This window comes from Nannospalax galili, unplaced genomic scaffold (assembly GCF_000622305.1).
Source record: "Nannospalax galili isolate Female #2095 unplaced genomic scaffold, S.galili_v1.0 scaffold215, whole genome shotgun sequence".
Taxonomy (NCBI): domain Eukaryota; kingdom Metazoa; phylum Chordata; class Mammalia; order Rodentia; family Spalacidae; genus Nannospalax; species Nannospalax galili.
In genome coordinates, this window is record NW_008338533.1 from 7,312,432 (window position 1) to 7,336,281 (window position 23,850).

Here is a 23,850-nt window from a genome sequence, read left to right on the forward strand (position 1 = left end):
CACATGAACTGGCATTAACACACACCTTTTTAGTTCGTTAACTACACAGTCACCACTCCCTCTCTGACTCAAAAATATTCAACAGGATCTCATTGTTTGCTAACTGGAGTCAGTTCTTCAACTCTGATTTCAACTCACATTTCCTTCATTCTATTTTTTGTTCGTCTATTTACTCTGTGTGTGTGTGTACGTGCACATGCCACAGGCGTGTGTGTAGGTCAAAGGACAATTTGCAGTTGATTCTGTCCTTCTCTGTGGGCCCTGGGTATCCGGCTCAGGGCATCAGGCTTGGCAGCAAGTGCCTTTACCCACTGAGCCCTCCTGCCAGTCCTCTCATCTAGAGCTTCCCTCTCCCCAGACTTGCTTTGTGCTCGGGCCTCGTTTCCACTCTTCCCTGAAGAATGCCCTCATGTTCCCAACCTGACATCTTTGCTCTCTACCTGGAACACCATTACATCATCGTGGCTGGTCTCATTCAGCCAGGACGCCAGTTCCTCTAGTCAGTGTCTAAGGAAACGTCTACTGAATTATTTTTTGTTACTTTCTTTACTCTCTGTAATGACTCTAAAGTCTGCCCCATTTTATAGTTAGCTTTTTTGTTCGTCTATTTACTCTGTGTGTGTACGTGCACATGCCACAGGCGTGTGTGTAGGTCAAAGGACAATTTGCAGTTGATTCTGTCCTTCTCTGTGGGCCCTGGGTATCCGGCTCAGGGCATCAGGCTTGGCAGCAAGTGCCTTTACCCACTGAGCCCTCCTGCCAGTCCTCTCATCTAGAGCTTCCCTCTCCCCAGACTTGCTTTGTGCTCGGGCCTCGTTTCCACTCTTCCCTGAAGAATGCCCTCATGTTCCCAACCTGACATCTTTGCTCTCTACCTGGAACACCATTACATCATCGTGGCTGGTCTCATTCAGCCAGGACGCCAGTTCCTCTAGTCAGTGTCTAAGGAAACGTCTACTGAATTATTTTTTGTTACTTTCTTTACTCTCTGTAATGACTCTAAAGTCTGCCCCATTTTATAGTTAGCTTTTCCTTAACCTTTCATTCCCTTATGAGTTTAAAGTTCTTAAGGACAGTCATCATTCATTTGTTCTGTTTTGAAAAAGAGTCTCCCTATGTAGCACAGGCCTGCCTTGAACTCACAGTAGTGATCCACCTGCCTCTGCCTCCCGAGTGCTGGCAATAAAGTGTGTGCCAACACACCTAGCATTCAAAATGTAATTAAGTTCAAATATTTTTGGGGTCCTTATTCTATCAAGTAGAAGTCTTTTGTGAAAAACTAAAATGATAATGACCAAAGGTTCTGGTCCTTAAAAACGTTAATAAAGACATTTCAATACAGGTTTAAGCATGGCAGTTAAGAAGCTCTCAGAGGTAAGTAAGACACACATATTCTTTGGCCTGTCTTGCCTTCCATCTTCTTCAAGAAGCCGGTGCCCATGCCATCTCTCAGGCCTGTTTTACTTAAAATATGCTGGGTAGGCCAGGTTTCAGCATCACAGACAAGAAGTGCAGGACAGGCTGCACTGGGGCCACACACAGAATCAGCAAAGAGGAGGCCATTCGCTGGTTCCAGCAGAAGTATGATGGGAATCATCCTTCCTGGCAAATAAATTCTATCCAAAAGGCCAATAAGATTTTCTTAGAAATGTAATATATATATATATATCCCCGGCTATACTTCATAAATAAAAAGAATGGAGAAGGTTTGACTTAAGATGATCTCACAAGGCCAGTGAGATGGCCCAGCAGGGACGGGTGCTTGCCACTAAGTCTGACCACCTGATTCAGTCCCTGGAGCTCACATGATAGGAGGGAACTGACATGAGTTGTCCTCTGATCTCTACATGAGCGCTATAGAACAGCCATCAGTGTACACCTGCCTTCCCACACAAGATAAATGTTATATTTCATCTGTCCAGAGTATTGCTTCCTCATTCATCTACTTATTTTGCCTTTTAATTCTTCATGAATGCGTTCCATATTATTTAACAGTTTAGCCCTGGTGTCTCCTTGGAAGTACTCTGACCTCATAGCTAGCACTTTTAGAGATCTGGTAGTATTTTTTTGGTCTTCTTTGAGACAGGGTCTCCCTGTAGCCCCAGCTTTCCTGGAACTCACTATGTAGACCAGGCTGGCCTTGAACTCAGAGATCCGCTTGCCTCTGCCTCCCAAATGCTGGGACTAAAGGTGTGCGCCACCACGCCTGGCTAGATCTGGTAGTATTTTTATTTTGGCCTTAGAACAGGGATGTCCACGCGTTTATCATACACTTTGTCTAATGGTAATTAAAAAAATTTATTTTTATTATGTGCATGAGTGTATTGCCTACATGTATGTAAGTGCACCCGTGTCATGCAGTGCCCAAGGAGAACAGAAGAGGGTGTCAGATCCCCTGGTACTGGAGTTACAGTTGCTGCCATGTGGGTGCTAGGATTTGAACCTGGGTCTTCTTCAAGAACAGCCTGTGTTCTTAACTGCTGAACCATCTCTCCAGCCCCCCAACAGTCATTTTAGAGAAAATGGAATACCAAGAAAGGCTTTGCTATTAGGGTGCTACTCATGATGTGCCCATGTTTTCTTTTTTCTAAGCCCAGATAACCGACAATGGGTTATCTGTCAAAATAAACCCTTCCTTTTCTAAGTTGATTTTATTAGTTATTTTATCACAGCACTGAGAAAAGTCATGGAGACACTTAACTCTAATAAAAGCCATAAAACCAGGCAAAGGGAAAATGCTGTTGAAACTTGACCTGGGGAGGAGGCTGAGCACTTGCTGTGAAGCATGAGCACTTGAGTTCCTATCCCAGTGCTCACATCAAGAGCCGGGCTTGGTGCAGAAATGACTCCAGCAATGAGAGAGGCGGGGATAGGTGGGTCACAGGGCATGCTGGCTGTCAGCCTAGCTCCTGTTCCTTGAGAGGCCCTCTCTCAAGGAAATAATGTAACGACATCTTCCGCTGGCCTCATTGTGTGTACAGGCTCACACAGGTGTGCAGGCATGCCCCTTCCTCCCACCCCCAGCAAAACCCACTTTAGCTGATCTTGTTTAAAATGATTGTGCTCAACGTTAGAATGTATGCTTAGTAAGAGCTGGGCTTTGGTGCTGGATAGCTTTAGTGTCAACTTGACACGGGGGTTGAGCGAGCCACAATTGGAGAATTTTCTGTATTGGACTGGCCCGTGGCCATGTCTGTGGGGCATCTTCTTGATTGTTGAGTGATGTGGAAGGGCCTAGCCCATTGCGGGTGGGTGGTGCCATCCCTGGGCAGGTGGGCCTGTGTTGTATAAGAAAGCAAGCTGAGCAGGGACCAGGGGAGCAAGCCAGTAAGCAGCATTCCTCCATGGCCTGTGCTCCAGCTCCTGCCTCAGGTTCCTGCCCTGAGTTCCCACCTTGGGCTCCCGGATGAACTGTGACCCACAGTATGTAAGCTAAATAAACCCTTTCCTTTCCAAGTTGGTAGTGGTCAGAGTATTTTGTCACAGCAATGAAGAACAAACTAGGACAGCACCCAAAATTAAATAGCTTGTGTCTTTGAAGGGCGTAGTTCAGGCTTGTATTAGTTACTTTTCTTTATTGCTATGATAAAATAGCCTGACAAAAGGCAAGTTAGGGAAGAAAGGGTTTATTTTGACTTAGAGTTCCAGAGTGCTAGAATTCATCGTGTCAGGGAAGGCACGCAGCAGGGAAGCAAGCATGGTGTCAGGACAAGAACAGGAAGTGGTGAAGCTGTCAAACCTCAAAGCCCGCCCCCTCTAACATACTTCCTCCAGTAAGGGTCTGCCTCCTAAAGGCTCCATAACCTCCCCAAACAGTGCCAGCAATTGGAGACCAAGTGTTCAAACTCATGGTCCTATGCAAGGCATTCCTCATCCAAACCACCGCAAGGTCACTTGCTCATAGGACTTCTAAGCCACCAGTTCTAAAGGACTTTCCTCTGTGAAAAGCATCCTGTTTTCTTTGTAATACTTAAGACTATCTGAAATGATTTTATTGGTTCAATTGATGGTTTCCCATTCCTGCTAGAATAACAGTTCCATGGTGCAAGAATTGGTTAATGTCCCCTTATGGTTCCAGTACTGACACAGTCGGTACTCAATACATATTTACAGAATGAGTGAACCCTTCCAGAAACATACCCTAATTTCACACTAACAGGTAACTGGAAGAGCTTAGAGGAAGAACATTTATGTTAGTGATCTAGAACATTCTGGAATAAGAACCAAGAGCAGATGTGCACACCTGAAATCCAAGCACTTGGGAGGCTGTTGCAGGAGGATCTGAAAGTCAAGATTACTCTCAGATACGTATTGAATTTACAGGCTGCCTGGGCTGCTTGAAACCCTGTCTCCAAAAAAAAAAAAAAAAAAAAGGTGGGGGGACCAGTGCAGAGATGGTTCAACAGTTAACTGACTGGTCTTGCAAAGGACCAATATTCAGTTCCTAGTGCCCACGTAGCAGCTAACAGCCATCCATAACTTGACTTCTACTTGCAGGCAAAGCACTCATACACATAAAAATAAATAATAAAAATAAATCACTTTTTTGTTATTTAAAAATATTAAAATTTTAAATTATTTTTATTTTATGTGCATGAGAGTATTGCTTGCATGTAGATAGGTGTACCCATGTCATGCAGTGTCCATGGAGGTCAGAATAGGGTGTCAGAGTCCCCTGGAACTGGAGTTATAGATGAGTGTTAGCCACCATGTGGGTGCTGGGAACTGAACATGGGTCCTTTGCAAGAACAGCTAGTGCTCTTAACCGGTGAGCCATCTCTCCAGCTCCAATAAATTACTTTTCTTTTCTCTCTCTCTCTCTCTCTCTCTCTCTCTCTCTCTCCCCCCCTTACTAGATCTCTACGACCTGGCAGCAATGGATCAAAGACACTGCCTTAAACTTCAAGAAACATAAAGCAGAAATGAGGAGGTGGCCAGAATGAATGGAGATTAGGCTGGCCTCAAACTCACAGAGATCCTCCTGCCTCTGTCTCTCAAGTGCTGGGTCTAAAAGTGTGCACTACCACGCCTGGCTCCAATAAATTACTTTTTTAAAGGAGGAGAGTGGGGAGGTGGAGAGATGGCTCAGCATTTAAGAGCACATATTGGTCTTGCAGAGGACCTGAGTTTGGTTCCCAGCATCAGTGTCCAGCTGCTCATAACTGCCTGTAACTCCAGTTCAAGGGATTTGATCCCTGCTGCTGGACTCTGAGGGCACTTGCCCTCACACATGCACAGACACACAGAGACATGTACATATACAACATAATTAAAAATTAAAAAAATCTTTAAAAAAGTTTCCAGGCTTGCAGTCCTATAATCCTCGTCACTTGGGAGGCGGAAGCAGCAGGATTTCAATTCAAGGCCTACATGGGCTACAGAGGGAATTTAAAGTCAGCTTAGGCAACCTAACAGATCCTTGGCTCAAAAGTAAAAAAGGCTGGGGTCCAAGCTTAGTGGTTAAGCACTTGCCTGGCATGTGTGATGCTCTGGGCTCAACTCCCCAGTACCATCAGGAAAGGAAAAAGGTTGAATCCATGGTGGCCACATACATGTAAATCCAACCCTGAGAAGTTGATGCAGGAGGATTTTTGTGTTGGAGGCCAGACTGGGCTGCATAGAGAGACCTCATCTCTATGAAAATGAAAAAGGGTTACTTCAATTTGTAGAATATCCCGTACTTGAGTAATAAAGTTGAACTTGCCACCTTTGAGAAAAATATAATATGTACTATTGTTTAACATCACAACGTTTTTTGGTGGAGATAGGGTCTCACAATGTAGACCAAGTTGCCCTTGAATTTACAGTAATCCTGCCTCTGCCTCCTGGGTGCTAGGATTACAGGTTTGCACCACCATACCCAGCCTTCAAACTTTATTATATGCACTTTAAATGTAATCTGAAGCCTAGTTATTAAACTTTAAGTGTATCTAAAGACTTTGAGATGTTACTGCAAGGAAATATTTTTATACTGTAGCTGTTAAATATAACTTTCTAGAATTTAAAGTAGTTCTTTAAAATATTTATTTAATTTATTGGTCTTTTTGAGACGGGGTCTCCGGGTAGCCCCAGCTGGCCTAGAACTCACTATGTAGACCAGGCTGACCTTGAACTCACAGAGATCTACCTGCCTCTGCCTCCTGAGTGCTGAGATTAAAGGCATGTGCCACCACACCTGGCACCCTAAAATAGTTTTAAATAGAATTTGTACTTACATGGAGATGATAGTAGGGGGGTGGTGTGTACAGGGCACGTGTGGAAGTCAGAGGACAAACTGAGGGAGTCCTCTCCTTCCACCATGTGAGTCCCAGGGATTGGATTCGGTGGTCAGGCAGAGCTGGAGATTTAGCTCAAGGTAGAGAGGTTGTCTAGCACGCCTCGGCTTCTGTGTTGATCCTCAGTACCCGGGCTGTTGAGAACCAGCGTGTGTGTGTGTGTGTGTGTGTGTGTGTGTGTGTGTGTGTGTGTACGGTAGAGAGGTTGTCTAGCACGCCTCGGCTTCTGTGTTGATCCTCAGCACCCGGGCTGTTGAGAACCGGCGTGTGTGTGTGTGTGTGTGTGTGTCTTTAGCACTAAAATAACTCCGTGCAGTGTGGAGATACTGGGAGGTGCAGAAAGTGGTTTGCTACCAGTCAGGAGGTCAACAGTCAGGGATAATCGATCTCAGTCAATGTCTCCCCCACTTCTCTCCCCTCCCTCTCTCCCCTCATCTCTCACCCTTCTCTCTTCCCCCTTCCCCGTTTCCTTTGCCACAGACTGGGCTTAACTCGAGCCTATCCCCCTGCCTCAGCCTCCCGAATTCTGGGATCGCAGGTATGCACCACCACGCCTGGGTCAGTCTCCGGAAACCATCATCATAGGTAGGACTCGTTACCAGGGGAACCGAAGGGAACTTGGCGAACATTTGCCCAGTGCCCCAAAGCTACTTCACCCAGGTTTCCTTGCCCTCTACGTGCAGAAAAGGAAAAGGGCACTGGATGAGAGGCTAACCCCCTGGGAGCGGAGGAGGGCGGGGCCCGTGGGGGAGGAGCCGCTCACCAAGCCCCGCCCCAGGCTGTTTCCCGGGTAACGGGGTAAACAGACTCCCTACCTCCCCAGCCGGCTGCTCCTGGTGGTCCGGCCGCCGGGCGGTCCGGCGAGGATGTGCTCCTTCGTGCGGGTGGGGTCTCCGGCGCTGCACTCCTCCCCGCAGCCCAGCGCCGCGCTCCCCTGCCCGCCGGGCGCCGGGGGCCGAGTGCGCGCACCTGGGGTCGGACACCCGGGCCAGCCGAGAGCAGGTGTAGCCGACCCGAGGCTGCTCTGGAGAGCACAGTCTCCCACGGAACTGGGACAAGAAGATCAAAGATGGGGAGACAGGGTGGCCTCACCGGGAAGCAGCTCTCCGGGGAGCCGTGGGCTTCGAGTGGCTTTGGAAAGACAGACTCTTTCCAGGACGCCCGCGGAGGGGGGCCATTTGGGACTTGACAGGGGCCCAGCCTTCCAGGGAGCAATGCCCCTGGGAGTGTTCCCCGGAAGAGTGGGGCGCCCAAGCGAGTGTCCCCGTGGAAGCCCAGCCCGGCCTCTCCTGAGCACTGTGTTTGCAAGTCCACAGGCTGCGGGGAGCGAGAGGGGAGCCGTGGTCGGTGGTCCTGGCGCGATGGAGGCTTTGCAGCAAGACCAACCTGTTGTGGGCTTGAACCCCAGGACGGATCTGGAAGAAGAGCCTTCCTGCACGGTGGTGGACCCCTGCGCTGACACGAGCCCCCCGGTGGGGGTGGACTTGGGACTGCCACAAACCCAGGAGGCGGCTCCGACTGTGCCTCAGATGGGCTTGGTGACAGAGCCCCTGCAGCGCCCACTTCCCCAACACCCGGAGGAGGAAAAGGAGCCGGAGGAGGAAAAGGAGCCGAGGGGCGCCGAACCCGGAGTGGAGCCTCCCGGCCGCGTCAGACCCATATACTCCGGGAGTTTTTCTGACCGGACGCCTTGCTGGCCAAGTGTAAGGTGTTTTTGTTTTTTGTTTTTTGTCTTTTTTTCCCTAGAATTTTCCCTTGCATGTGTGGAGAGCCATGTCTTTACTGAGATGATATGGTGGTGAGGCTTGTCTCTGTGCGTGGAGACATCATAAAGGTTTCACTGAAATTCCAATATTTTGCTACAGGACCTTTTCCAGGAACTCCACTGATTTCCTATCCTCTACCCCCTTCCTAGACCTCCGCTTCCTGTTGTTCAGGTGTCAGTGAGCTTTCAGGAATTCCTTCTCTTCATTCCTTTGACTTCCATCTCTTTTCCCAGTCCCCTTCACTTTCTGGGCCCTGCATACACTGTAATATGACCGGGTTTCTAGTATTCATGCCACGAATGAAGGATGCTGGTCTCTTCCACTCTGAGCGACTCTGTGAGTAATCTGTTCCTTCAGGAAACACTTGTAATTGTCGCTGTGCTGAGCACAAGGCAAGAGAAAAAGGAAAGCGTGTGGCCCCTGCCCTGGATGTTTAGGCGCACTCCCGTGATGGAGACAGTTAAGTAAATAAAACATAGGTGTTGAAGAGAAAAATAATGTTACTTCCTTCATAGAAATGCCCCCTCTAGCTGGGTGTAGTGGCCCTCACCTTTAACCTTTAATCCTAGTGCTCAGGAGGCAGAGGCAGGTGGATCTCTGTGAGTTCAAAAGTTCAAGGCCAGCCTGGTCTACATAGTTCTAGGCCAGCTGAGGCTACAGGGAGACCCTGTCTCAAAAAAGACAGGAAAAAAAAATGTCCTCTAGTTCAAATCTCAGTGGGAAAACTATTTACAAGGAGGAAATGGGGAAAGCTTAACAGACAAAGTGACGTTTGGTCTAATGTGAAAGGTATTAAAGCCAGGTGCGGTGGCATATACCTGTGATTGGAACGCTTATGTGGCCGGGACAAGAAGATTGTGTTGAGTTCCAGGCCATCCTGGGCTACACAGTGTCTCCTAGTTAGCTTCAGCTGGCAGCTTGACACAGCCTAGAGCCACCTGAGAAGGGAGTCTCAACTGAGGGATCCCAGATCAGATTGGCCTGTGGCCCTGTCTGTGGGGCTTGTCTTGATTGCTAATTGATATAGGAGGGCTCAGCCCACTGTGGGCAGTGCCATCCCTGAGCAGGAGGTCCTGGATTGAGTGAAGGGGTGCAGTGGGGAAGCTAGCCACCTGCATTCCTCCATGGTTTCTGCCTCAATTCCTAGGTGTGCTCTGGTCCTGACTTCCCTCAGTGATGATGGATTAGTAAGATGAAGTAAACCCTATCTTCCCCAAGTTGCCTTTGTTCATGGTATTTATCACAGCAACAGAAAGCAGACTAGGACGGACTGACAGACTGAGACCCTGACTCAAAAAGCAACTGAAACAAAAAACAGAAGAAAGGGGTCAGGCTACAGATAAGAGTTCAGTGGGAGACTGCCTGCTTAGCCTGAAGAGGACCTGGGTTCTATCTGTAGCACTGCCAAAAATAAATAAGTAAACAAATATTTTGGGTAAAAAAAGCCCCAGAATAACTAAAACTATTCCTACTTCTTTAAAGATTTATTTACTTATTTATTTTTTAATATTTTATTTATTTTTATCTTTTATGTGAATGAGTGTTATGTCTGCATGTAGGTAAGTGCACCTGTGTCATTGCAATGCCGGCGGAGGACAGAAGATGCTGTTGGATCCCCTGGGACTGGAGTTACGGACAGTTGTTAGCTGCCATGTGGGTGCTGGGATTTGAACCCAGGTCTTCTGGAAGAACAGTGTTCTTAACTGCTGAGCCATCTCTCCAGGCCCTATTTGTTTTTATTTTATGTATATGAAAGTTTTGCCTGCATGTAACTTTGGAGGCCAGAAGAGGGTGACAGAACCCCTGGAACTGGAATTACAGACAGTTGTTAGCTGCCATGTGGGTTCTAGAAACCAAACCTGGGTTGTCTGGAAGAGCAGTCAGTGCTCTTGACTGCTGAGCCATCTCTCCAGCCCCTCTTTTGTTGTTTGAGACAAGGTCTTGGGCTATGCAGTCTGGCCTGGCCTTACTTGCTATGTAAGTTGGCCTGGAGTTTCTGCATCTCCTCTCTTCACCTACTGTGCCAGATAGCTTTAGTGTCACCTTGAAACACCTGGGTTGAGGGACCTCAGTTCGGGAATTGCCTCCATAGGACTGGCCTGTGGCCATGTCTGTGGGGCATCTTCTTGATTGTTGTGTGGTGTGGGAGGGCACAGCCTACTGTGGGTGGTGCCAACCCTGGGCAGGTGGGCCTGTGTTGTATAAGAAAGCAGGCTGAGCAGGGGCCAGGGGAGCAAGCCAGTAAGCAGCGTTCCTCCATGGCCTGTGCTCCAGCTCCTGCCTCCAGGTTCCTGCCCTGAGTTCCTACCTTGGGCTCCATGATGAACTGACCTGGGAGGTGTAAAACAAATAAACCCTTTCCTCCCCAAGTTGGTATTGGTCAGAGTGTTTTGTTACAGCAATGGAGAGACAAACTAGGACACCTACCAAAAATTGCAAAAATTTTTCTTTTGGAAATATTTTTTTGCCGGGAGGGGGACTGGAATCAGCAGCTCATGGCCTTGTGCTTGGGAGGCTATGTCCGCAGCCCTGGAAAGAGAATTTTGATGCCAATAAGAATGATCAACTGGGGGGCTGGAAAGATGGCTCAGCGGTTAAGAACACTGGCTGTTCTTGAGAAGACCCAGGTTCAAATCCCAGCACCCACGTGGCAGCTAACAACTGTCCATAACTCCAGTTCTAGGGAATCTGACAGCCTTTTCTGTCCTCCTCGGGCATTGCATGACATGGGTGCACTTACCTACATGCAGGCAATACACGCATACACATAAAATAAAAATAATAAAATATTAAAAAAAAAGGAATGATGAGCTGGAAGGGGAGACTTTGAATGGCAAAAAGTTAGGGTAATTCCAAAGTGAAGGTGGACAGAAGTTAATGGAAGCATCTAAAAGCAGAGTAAACATTTGGAAGTTGTTTGGTGTGTAGTGCTGGGGATCAAATACAAGGCCTACTGTCTGCCAGGCAAACACTGCGGATGACCTACACCACAGAGAACAGGCGCTTGCTTGTTTGTTTAGAGACAAGGTTCCCCCTCTGTATCCCAGGCTGGCTTTAAATTCTTCATCCTTCTGAGGTTGGCCTCCCTGGGGCTAGGCAGGGTTAGGATTGTGCAGCTAAGAGATGATTTATTCTTGCCTTTTTTTTTTTTTTTTTTTTTTTGGTCTTTTGGAGACAGGGTCTCCCTGTAGCCCCAGCTGTCCTGGAGCTCACTATGTAGACCAGGCTGGCCTTGAACTCACAGAGATCTGCCTGCCTCTGCCTCCTGAGTGCTGGGATTAAAGGTGTGCGCTACCACGCCCGGCTCTATTGTTGACGTTAAAAAAATTATAAGTTTTTTTTCTTTATTACTATTTTATGTGTACGTGTATATTGCCTGTATGTAGGTAAGTGCACACCTGTCGTGCAATGCCTGCATTGGTCAGAAGATGCTATCAGATCCCTTGGAACCGGAGTTATGGACAGTTGTTAGCTGCCATGTGGGTGCTGGAATTCGAACCCAGGTCTTCTGCAAGAACAGTCAGTGTTCTTAACGCCCGGCTCTATTGTTGACGTTAAAAAAATTTTAAGTTTTTTTTCTTTATTACTATTTTATGTGTAAATGTATATTGCCTGTATGTAGGTAAGTGCACACCCGTCGTGCAATGCCTGCATTGGTCAGAAGATGCTATCGGATCCCTTGGAACCGGAGTTATGGACAGTTGTTAGCTGCCATGTGGGTGCTGGAATTTGAACCCTGGTCTTGAGACAAGGTTTCCTGTAGGAACTCTTGGGCTGGGCTTGAATTCCTGAGACAGGGTTTTGTGTAGTCCAGGCTGGCCTTGAACTCCTGGTCCTTCTCCCTCCACCTCCTGAGTATGCTAGGGTTATAGACATGCACTACCACAGCTGGCTATGATGATACTTTTCAAGGATGTTTTAATTATTACTGTGTGGAGAGGAGCCTGAGTTCCAGGATGTATACACAGAGGTCAGAGGACAACTTCATGGAGTCAGTTCTGACCTTTCACCCTCATATGGGTCCTGGAGATTGAATCCAGGTCATCAGGCTTGGGGGTGAGCACTTTGCCCCCTGAGCCATCTTCCCAGCCCTGTAGTGATATATATGTTTTAAAGATTTACTTTTATTTTTATGTGTCTGTGTGTCTTTGTGTACATGCTACATATGTGCAGATGCCCACAGAGGCCAGAAGAAGGTGTCAGATACCCCTGGAGCTGGAGTTATTGGGAGTTGGGAGTTACCCATGTGGGTGCTGGGTACAGCATGCACTCTTGACCGTTGAGCCAGCTCCACAGCCCCCTGTGATGGTATTTGAACTATTTCTACAGTCATGGAACTATGGTGGTGATGAGAGAGGCTGCGTGAGGCTTGGGAATATTGATGATAACTCTGAGTTTGGTAGAAAAGGCGTATTCAGTGCTATGTTTTTCTGTTGCTTTAAGGCAGTCTTGCTGGGCTGGAGAGATGGCTCAGCAGTTAAGAGCACTGGCAGCTCTTACAGAGGACCTGGGTTCAGTTCCCAGCACCCACATGGCAGCTAACAACCATCTCAAGCTCCAGTTCTCTAGAGGATCTGATGCTCTCTTCTGACCTCCATGGGCATTGCATGACACAGGTGCACTTACATAAATGCAGGCAATATACCCATACGCATAAAACAAATAAATAAATATTTAAAAAGGGCAGTCTTTCTATGTGTATGTAGCCCAGACTGGCCTTGAACTCAAGCCTCCAAGTGCTGGAATTGCAAGTGTGAATCACGCAGCTTCAGGACTGGCCATCTTGGGTTTGAGACAACAGATGGAGCGTGGAGGAGGCCACAGTTGGAGCCCGAGAGTCAGGGTAGACAAGAGTTCTGGGAAGCACATTATGAGATGAACAGTGAAATGGTGCCAAGGTTAACTCTTCAAAGGATTTTTAAGCTGGGTGTGGTGGTGCAGACCTTTAATCCCAGTACTTGGGAAGCAGAGGCAGGCAGATCTCTGTGAGATCTAGGCGAGCTTCGGCTACAGGTAGACTCTGTCTCAAATCACAATAAAAAATTAGCTCAGGGTAACCTCAAAGTTAGTATGTAGCCCAGGCTGGTCTTGAGCTGAATGTGTTCTGGGAATAGAACATCTCACACAGAGATTTGAAAATAATACTCTGCTAAAGAATTTACAGGACTCCTGCAGAGTTTTGCCTGGTTCAGACTTGGGTTCAGCTTGGGACTCAGGGTGAGGTCGCAGGGCTCCTGTGGAGCTTTGTCTGGGTGCAGGCTTTGTTTCATAGGAACTCAGGGTGTACCTTTGTCTTGACCCACTTTGCTTCTGGTTTGTCACTGGACTTTCGCAGCCTCGGCTTTTCCACTTCGAGGTGCCTGCTTCCTGTTTCTGGGCTGGTTCTGAAGCCTATAGCATCTAATCTAGTTGATCTCGCACACATATGCAGCCTAGTCCCTGGCTTCCCAGACAGCTAGTTCTAAAACCTCTTATTTCTACCACCTTCGATCCTCTGCCCTTCCTTTCCCCTCCTCCCTTTTTTTTTTCTTAAAAAAACAAAAAACAAAACTGTAGCCCTAGCTCTCCTGAAACATGCTATGTAGACCAGACTGGCTCCAACCATAAAGATCTGCCTCCTGAGTGCTGGGATTAGAGGTCTGTGTTACCACACCCGGCCAAAAAAAAAAAACCAAACAAACCCAAAAACCACGCGTTCAGAGTGGCCTGGAACTTGGTATATAGCTCAGTCTGGCTTTGAACTTGCAGAACTCTTCCAGCTCCAGGATCTCTCTGGGTCGTCCATGCTGACTTCAAACTGATCAGCCTCCTGCCTCAGCCTCTGAAGTGTTTAATGCTGACAGGACAGCAAAGGCAGTGTCAAGAAGAGAATGAGGGACTAACCAGGTGTGGTGGCACTGCCTTTAGTCCCAGCACTCAGGAGGCAGAGGCAAGACCTAGTCTAACAACAAACAAGAGAATGGCTAGTGTTGTGTGTGATGACTCAGGCCTGGAACCCCAGCATTCAGGTGGCTGAGGCAGGAGGAGTTAGAGGTAGCATCCTCCTCCCATCTGTCCTGCTGTACTTCCTTGGTTGTGAGTTCATTGGTCGCCTGCTTGAGTTCCTGCCCTGACTTTCCTCAGTAATGGGCTGTGACCTGCAAGTGAAGTCAAATAACCCCTTCTTCCCCTAAGTTGCTTTTGGTCACAGCAGTAAAATGAAACATGAGGGGCAGGAGAGATGGCTCAGCGGTCAAGAGCACTGGCTGCTCTTGCAGAGGACCTGGGTTCTATTCCTAGCACCCACATGGCAGCTAAGAACTGACTGTAAACTCCAGTTCCAGGACTCCGACGCCCTCTTCTGGTCTCCTTGGGCATTGTACGACCAAGGTGCACTTACATATATGTAGGTAAAACACTCATACATATAAAAAGTAAATGAAATTGAGGAAAAGGAAACTGTAACAGCCTGTTTATGCAGAGCCTCCTGGCGGACAACCTCAGGTGGGAAGAGTCACTCTTGTGGGTTTGGGACGCTTCATAAAAGCAAATTCATGCCTTTTAAGTAAAATGAGGGCAGGGATGAGAAATCTTATGTGTCTATTGGCTGACATTGCTCAGCTTAAAATAACCCAATAAAATGATTTATTTTGATTTTAGAGTATTAAAAACAATTCTTTTTTGAGACAGGGTCTCCTTGTACTCTGAGATGGCCTGAACTAACTATGTAGACCAGGCTGGCCTTGAACTCACAGAGCTCTGCCTGCCTCTGCCTTCTGAGTGCTTGGATTACAGGCATGTGCCACCACATCCAACACTTAAAATTTTTGTTTAAAAAACCGGGTCTTGGGACTGGAAATATGGCTCAGCAATTAAGAGCACTGGCTGCTCTTGAAGAAGACCTGGGTTTGATTCCCAGACTCCAGTTGCTGGGAACCCAATGTCCTCGTCTGACCTCGGCATTGCACGACATGGGTGCACCTACCTACATGCAGGCATTACGCTCATACACATAAAATAAAAATGCTAAATAAAATATTTAAAGATGGGGGGGGTATTCTGTATCCCAGGCTTCCTTCAAACTCCCTACACAGCTAGGGGTGACCTTGAACATCTCCTGTCTTTATCTCCTAAGTACTGCAATTGCAGGTGTGTATCATCATACCTGGTTTGTGCTGGGGATGAAATCCAAGGCTTCTCTCTTGCTAGGCAAACACTCCACCAGCTGAGCTACATCCTCAGCCCTTGGTTTTGTCTTTTTTCAGACAGAGTTTTATTACTGTAGCTCAGGCTGTCCTTGAAGTCTTGGCAATCTCCCTGCCTCAGCTTCTGGAGAACTGACATTTTAAGCATGAGCCAACATGCTGGTTCCCAATCGAAGTTTTTAAAAGACAAATGTGCACATTATACAAATATCAGTTTCCCTGAATAGATAAAGAAGAAACAGATATATGCTGCATTTCTGGAATGCGTTCTTACCTTTGCTACTACCAAGGGAAGGGCAGATAAGACCCAAGTTACAACTGAAGTCAGCGGTCAAGATCTGGGTCATTCTCTCTAGGGCTGGGCTACAAGTGATATATCTGCATGCATAAAACGTGTTGTTGGGCTCATGTAGTAGTGCATTGCAACTCAAGAGGCTTAGGCAGGGGGGTTGTGAGTTCAAGGTCACCTGAGCTACACAGGAAGACTATCTCAAAAAAAAAAAGTGTTGGAAATACACAAACACATTCAGACACACTAAACACTATTTTTTTGAGACAGGGTCTCACTATGTAGCCCCAACTGGCCTGGAATCTGCTTTGTAGACCAGGCTTCCTTGAACTCTGAGAGATCTACCTGCTTCTGCCTCCCAAGTGCTGGAATTAAAGGCATAAGGCATGTGCTACCATGCCCAGCTTAAACTCTCTTCATCTTTTTGAGACGGTCTCCTTGTATTCCCAGTTGGCCTGAAACTCACTATGTAGACCAGGCTGCCCTTGAACTCACAGAGATCTGCCTGCCTCTGCCTCCCAAGCGCTGGGATTAAAGGTGTGTGCCACCATGTGCAACCAAACATTTTCTCTTGATTTTAACTGAATGTATCTGTTCACTGATGTTATAGGACATGAAATAATTACTCACTGAATGATGAAAAGATTGTTTCTGTCCAAACATGGTGGCTCAGGTCTGTAATTTCAGTCTCAGTGCTGAGGATGCTGAGGCAGGAGGATTGCAATGAGTTTGAGGCTAAGGTGGGCTATAAAGTGAAACCTCTGTCCAAAACAAACAAAAAAAACCCAGAAAGAAAAGGGGAAGGAACAATGGCTTAACAGTTTCTACACAGGGCAGGTCACAGCTGCCTGCAACTCCAGCTCTAGGGAACTCCAATGCCTCTGGCGTCCTCGGGCACCTTCACACTTGTGCATGTACATACAGACACAGAAATATAATAAAAATGAAAAACAGAAAGCAGGTCTGCAGAGGTGGCACACAGCTGTAGTATCTGCACTCGGACGTAGAGGCAGTTAGGAGCTCAAGCTCATTTTCTCCTAGGAATCCAATTCTAGACCCAAACAAACAAACCAGGAAAAAACAAAAACAAAAACAAACCCATTGTTTCTGAAAGGTAAACCCTGCAGAATGTCAGAAATTCTGCAATTGGATGATTTGCTGATAAGAAGGTAGACTTACAGGCTCCTGTGTGTGGTGGTCATCTCGAAATCTCAGCATGCAGAGGTTGAAACAGGCGGATCTTGAGTTTAAGGACAGCACATAGAATGTTTTGGTCCAGCCTGTACTACAGATCCCCTCTCAAAAAATCAAAACAAGATGGCTCAGTGGGTAAAAGCACTTGCTGCCCAAGCCAGACAATTTTAATTCAATCCCTGGTTCCCATGAAGTTACCCTCTGTCCACCACATGCCTACAGTGCCACCCCGCCCCCAAATGTGCCAAGTGTGGTGGTGCATGCCTGTAATTCCAAGCACTTGGGAGGCAAAAGCAGGTGGATCTGTGGATCTCTGGGAGTTTGAGGCCAGCCTGGTCTATATACTACATAGCAAGTTCCAGGCCAGGCAGTACTACATAATGAGTTCCTGTCTCAAACCAAAACCAAACCCCAAACCAAAGCATCCTCAAATACAGACATACACATATGTATATATCATATATGTTTATGTTGCCTTTGACTTACTATTTATTGTTTTTAAAATTATTTTTATTTTATTTTATTTTTATGTGTATGAGTACATTACCTGCATGTATGTGAGTGCACCCATGTCCAGCAATGCCGCGGAGGTCAGAAGAAGGCTTCGGATTTCCCTGGAACTGGAGTTAAGGACTGTTGGTAGCTGCCATGTGGGTGCTGGGAATCGAACCTGGGTCCTCTGCAAGAGCAGTCAGTGCTCTTAACCACTGAGCTTCTCTCCAGCCCCTGTTCCTTTATTTTTATTGTAGTCAAAACCTTTTTGTATCTAAGACCCAGGTCAAATTTGAAATAAATTCCAGTCTTCAAATATGCTTTTCTTAGGCAGGGTGTGTTGGTGCACACCTTTAATTCCAGCACTCAGGAGGCAGAGGCAGGCAGATTTATGTGAAATCAAGGCCACCCTGGTCCACATAGTGAGTTCCAGGTTAGCTGGGGCTACAGTGAGACCTTGGCTCAAAACAAAAAACAAAGCCCAAAAACCGACCAACCAAATAAAAAACAAAAACAAAAACAAACCCCAAAATGCTTTCCTTCATCCTGATAATGACCAATATTTTGATTTTTTTTCCCCAAGGCAGGAAAAGTTAAGCCAGTTGGAGACAGAGTTGCAACCTGTTTGACTGAAAAACTTCCCAGGGTGAGCTCTTTCCACATGCCTTTTTTTCTGTTTGTACTTTGAATATGAATAGTGAGTATTAGGAGGCTGAGAACGCTCAGCATTCCTTATGAAAGTCGCATAGATGTAATGTGGTCAATTTTGAGTCTTTACTTATTTTGAAGACTTCTATTGATTTTTAGTTAAGAAAATGAAAACTCAAGTTTACATTTTTTGCTTCTCCAAAACTCTAGGTCTGGATGTATCACAGTAGGGAAAACAGGGTAATTTCTAACCTGGGCACTTCCTTCCTGGTTTTCTATAGCCTTTCAACATGTTTTATTTTCTCCAGTAAACAAACTTTAGGGTACACGAAATCATTCAGGCCTGCAGCTCCCTCTGCACTCATGAAACCAATGCTGTTGGAGAAGGTCTGTTTGATATTTTAAAAGTTGTGCTTTGGGCTGGTGAGATGGCTCAGCAAAGTAGAGGAGCTTGCCCCCATGCCTGAAAACTTGAGTTCAGTACCCAGGGAACCACATGGTAAAAGGAGAGAACTGACCCCCTGAAGCTGACCTCCTACCTCCACACACACACACACACACACACCACACACACACACACACACACACACACACACACAGTACATGAAATGTAATATATTTTAAGACTGTTGTGCTTCCTTTTCTCGCCATTTGCAGCTTATTACTCCTCCTGAGGCTAAAAAGTATTTCAACTTCAGATACCCACCTCCTGGAGCGGAGCGGGTATTTTACGGCAGAGCCAGTGACCCCCAGATTGCACCTTGCTTGACACATGGAATAAGATCTAAAGTTTCAGTGCAGGTAACCTAATTTTCTTCTGCTCCGTCTATACGTTATCGATTTACCAGGTTACAAAACCACACAAATGAGGCATCCGTGAAATCCGTCGGTTCCCGGCTCCTGCCCACCCAGCCTTTCCTTAGCCTGTCATCTGAAAGTGCTGATGCAAAGAAAAAACCAAAACACCTGTCCAGAGCATGTGGCAATGACAGGTTCAAACCCCAGTCAGCTTCTCCCTCAGGTGCTCAGTGGCCTCTGTTTTCCCCAGTGAAGAGAGCTGCTGTCTCGCCTTGTTAGGGAACAAGAGGACAGGCCTGGCAGACATTGGAAGAGGAGTCAGTTAGTTAACTGCTCTGGGCATAGCAGAGCAGCCTTCAATCCCAGAACTCTGGAGGCAGAGGCAGGCAGATCTTTGACTCTGAGGCCAGCCCACATTGAGACCCTCCCTTCTTTCAAAGAAAAAAAAGAAACAACAACAACAAAAAAGACAATAGCTGGACTTGGCAGAATCAGATGGATCTCTGTGAGATCAACCATAGCGAATCCAAGCCAGCTGGAGCTACAGTGAGGTCCTGTCTCAGAAGACTGTATCTGCCTGCCTGCCTGCCTGCCTCCTGCCTGCCTGCCTGTCCATCTGTCCGTCCGTCTGTCTGTCTGTCTATCTTTCTTCATCTATCTATCATGTCTATCTATCATCTGTCTAAGTATCTATCACCATCTATCAATCTATATCATCAATCAATCTATCAATCAATCTATCATCTATCTATTATCTATCTATCTATCATCTATCTATCTGTCTATCTATCATCTATCTATCTATCTATCATCTATCATCTATTTTCTATCTATCTGTCTGTCTGTCTGTCTGTCTATCATCTATCTATCTACTATCTGTCTATCTATCTATCATCATCATTATTTATCTATCTATCTATCTATCTATCTATCTATCATCTATCTATCCATCCATCCATCATCTATCCATCTATCATCTATCTGCCTGTCTATCATCTATCTATCATATCTATCTATCTATCTATCTATCGATCTATCTATCTATCTAGCTATCTATCTGTCATCTGTCTATCTATCATCTATCTATCTATCTATCTATCGATCTATCTATCTATCTAGCTATCTATCTGTCATCTGTCTATCTATCATCTATCTATCTATCTATCTATCGATCTATCTATCTATCTAATCTATCTATCAATCATCTATCATCTATATCTGTCTGTCTGTCTGTCTATCTATCTATCATCTATCATCTATCATGTATCATCTGTCAACCCCATTTTTTTCTTTTTCTTTCCTCTCACTCTCACTCTGTAGCCCAAGCTGGCCTCAAACACACAGCAATCCTCCTTCGACCTCTGAAGTTCTGGTGTTACAGGACTGTGCCACCACAACCAGCCTGATGCAGATGTTCTGAGAGATCTTGTGGATATCCAGATTTGAGTCTTGTGCTTGTCATGTCCACTGGAGTATTCAAGGCTGTGTCTTCAGATCTTTTTAAATTTTTGTATTGTTTAAGGTACTTGTGGGGAGGGCGGGGAGGCTTGAATCTACAGCTTCATGAGCAGTCCGGTACTAAACAATACCTCCATCCCTCTTCGGTTGTTGAGAAAGAGTCCCACTATGCTGCTTAAGCTGGCCTCAAAGGCTCTCTGTAGATCATACAGGCTTGAACGTGCTATCCTGGTGTCTCAGTTCCCCAGAAGCTGGGATTGCAGACCTGACTGGAAGTTCTTGTTTAAGCATGTTTAAACTTTGCCAAACTGATTGTGATCGTTTCTGGAAGGTGAACAGAGCCAATGATGAGGGTGAAGTATGTCTCTTCAATCATTTTCTCTACTCTTCTTATTGATTAGAACTTTAGCTTTCTGACAGAACTTTTTTGATACATCTGTGCATTGTGTAATTTCTTTAGGTGAGAACACTAGTAAACCCTCAGCCCATTACTAAATTCCAACAGAAAATTAAAGACAAAAAAGAATCTATATATTTTAGCAATCAATGGGCACCATTGGGAAAGTCTCATGATCAAACACCAGGATTACCTAAAGGACTGGATGTAATCAACACGACATTTGGGACACCGATCATCAGAGGTAGAGAAAATCAGTGGTGGGGGAGGTGGGGCAATAAGACTTTATTGGATCAAAAATCTTTCATTTGGTTTTTGGTGATAGCTAAATGATTATTCAAGAATGAAAGATAGCCAGCTGTGGTGGGGCATGCCTTTAATTCCCCCACAGGGGGTGGGGGGCAGAGGCAGGCAGATGTCTGTGAGATTGAGACAAGCCTGGCCTACATGGTGAGTTCCAGGTCAGGGGGGCTACAGGGAAACCCTGTCTCAAAAAGACCAAAAAAAAACCAACAAAAAAACCAAAAATAAAAAACAAAAAACAAAACCCCAAACAAAACAAAACAAAACAAACCTTTCAACTAAAAAGCCTATTAGATTATTTTTCCTTAGGTGGTAACATTTCCTCTGAACGTAAATTATGCTCCAGTTGCAAAAGTCTGTAGTTGTAACTTACTGCTTCAGGTCTAGAGTTAAAATCTATTAAAATTTGAAATTCCTCCCTTGGAGCCCCTCCCACTCCTGAAGTTCTTTCCCATTTTACCTCAGTAAATCTATGTCTGCTCTGCTTAAGAAAGTGTATTTTTTTTTTTTTTTTTTTTTTTTTTTTTTTTTTTTTTGTCTTTTTGAGACAGAGTCTCCCTGTAGCCCCAGCTGTCCTGGAACTCACTATGTAGACCAGGCTGGCCTGGAACTCACAGAGATCCGCCTGCCTCTGCCTCCCGAGTGCTGGGATTAAAGCCTTGCACCGCCATGACTGACTCCGAAAGTGTATTTTAGAACAGAGAAAGTATCTTATTTTCAGTAGGATTAAAAAAATCCAGTTTATGGGGCTGGAAAGACGGCTCAGTGGTTAAAAGCACTGGCTGCTCTTGTAGAGGACTGGGTTCAGCTCCCAACACCCACATGATAGCTAACAACTGTAAGTCCAGTTCTCCAGTTCCAGGAGATCTGATACCTTCTTCTGGCCTCCATGGGCATTGCATGCATGGGTGTACTTATATTCATGCATGCAAAACACTTATTCACATAAAATAAAAATAAAGGTTAGGCTGGGTGTGGATTAGAAAAAAGTCCTGGATTGGGATGTAGCTCAGTTTTCAGAGTGCTTGTCTAGCATGCAGGAAGTCCTTGGTTTGATCTCCAGTACTGTATAAACCTCGTGTGGTGGTGTATTTCTATAATCCCAGCACTCTGGCTGGAGAGATGGCTGAGTGGTTAAGTGCGTTTGCTGCTCTTGGGTTCAGTTCTAGGTTCAGCTCCCAGCACCCACAGGGTGGCTCACAACTTCAGTTCCAGAGGATCTGATGCCCTCTTCTGACCTCTACTGGGCAGCAAGCACACACGTTTTGCACTTACATACACTCAGGCAAGCACCCATATACATAAAATAAAAACAAGTCTTAAAAATAATTCCCATCGCTTAGGAGATGGAGGCAGGAGGATCAGAAGCTGCTTATCCTGTCTCGAAACAACAAAAATTCTACGTGTTTGAACTGTTAAGAAGCATAATGAGATGCTCAGCAGGTAAAGGCACTTGCTTTGCAAGTCTGGAGACCTGGACTTGAGTCTGGTGGAAGGAAGGAACTGACTCCACAAAGTTGCTCTCTGGCCTCTACGATCATGTGCCCTGGAATCTGTACCCCGCCCCCATCATGCACATATATACATATAGTCATAATAATAAATAAAAACTTTAAGTAGAAAGCTGGGTGTGGTGGTGCACACCTTTAATCCCAGCACCTGGGAGGCAGAGGCAGGTGGATTTCTGTGAGATGGAGGCCAGCCTGCTCTATGTAGATATAGCACTATAGTAATTATATAATAACCGCTCTCTAGGATCCGTTCATTTGCTGTAAGAAGTACTGTTTACTACTCAGCTGGGTATGGTGGTTCATGCTTATCGTTTAGGCACTTAGGAGGTTGAGGCAGAAGGGTCAGGAATTCAAGATCATCTTTGGCTATATAGCAAGGTGGAGTATAGTCTGGGCTACGTGAGACCCTGTCCCAAACCAAACCGAACCGAACCGAACCGAACCGAACCAAACCAAACCAAACCAAACCTTCAAAAATGTGTATTAACAGGTGCAGTGGTTATGTGTCAAGAGGAGTTCTTTTTCTCTTTGGCTTCATTGTCTTCCTGAAAACAGGTCGAGCCTTATCACTGCCCAGGAGCCATCTGGGAGAAACCAGCCAACGTTCTCACTGTAGCTGGGCCTGCGCAAGCGGACCCTGCACAGTCTGATGCTGAAATACTGGCCCACCATGTACAGGCAGTGTTTCCTCATTGAGTCCAACTGAGTGCTTGTGCTGGGCAGCTCTAGTTGTTGACTTGACACACCTCTGCAGAGGCAGCCTCAACTGGTGAATTGCCTCCATTGGACTGACCTGTGGCCTTATCTGTGAGGCACCTTCTGATTACTGAGTGATGTGGGAGGTTCCCAGCCCACTGTGGGTGGTGCCATCCCTGGGCAGGTGGGCTTGTGGTGTATAAGAAAGCAGGCTAAGCATGGGCCGGGGGAGCAAGTCAGTAAGCAGCGTTCCACTATGGCCTGTGCTCAGCTCCTGCCTCCAGGTTCCTGCCTTGGGCTCCCTCAGAGATGAACTGTGACATGTAAGCCAAATAAACCCTTTCCTCCTCAAGTTGGTATTGGTCAGAGCGTTTTGTCACTGCAATCGAAGGCAAACTAGAACAGTGCTCTTCCTTGAAGTACTTAATTTTATTGTTTTAATGGCAAGGCCTTACTTCATACTCCAGCCTCGAACTCATGTTGATCCTCCTGTCTCTACCTCCCAAGCACTAAGATTACAGGGTAAACAACTATGTGGGGCTTGAGTTATTATTCAAGATATCTACTCAATGAAGAGACCATGTTATCTTTTACATAAAAACAATAAATTAAAAAAAACCCAAAATGCTGGTTTATAGGAATTTTTTCTGCACTAGAGATTGGATACTAGTCAAGCATTACGTCTCTGAGCTACATCCTCAACCCTCTTTAGTTTTTATGTTGAGAATGGATCTCACAACATAGCCTATATTGGCCTGGACCATGGACTCCTGCATCTGCCCTGGGAACGATGGGACATGTACCACCACACTGACTTTTATAAGATTGTTTCAAGTGGA

At 46.0% G+C, this 23,850-nt stretch overlaps 1 protein-coding gene across 1 annotated transcript in view; it reads left to right on the plus strand.

The window, feature by feature from the left end:
- The window catches only part of Efhb (EF-hand domain family member B), a 73,082-nt gene that overhangs the window by 523 nt on the left and 48,709 nt on the right, over positions 1-23,850 (plus strand). Inside the window, exons 2-6 of the mRNA XM_017798161.1 lie at positions 6,756-6,860; positions 7,592-7,978; positions 17,784-17,846; positions 18,506-18,649; positions 20,565-20,745. Coding sequence (XP_017653650.1) covers positions 7,637-7,978; positions 17,784-17,846; positions 18,506-18,649; positions 20,565-20,745 — 730 coding nt within the window. The 5' untranslated portion in view covers positions 6,756-6,860; positions 7,592-7,636. The remainder of the gene's footprint in view (positions 1-6,755; positions 6,861-7,591; positions 7,979-17,783; positions 17,847-18,505; positions 18,650-20,564; positions 20,746-23,850) is intronic.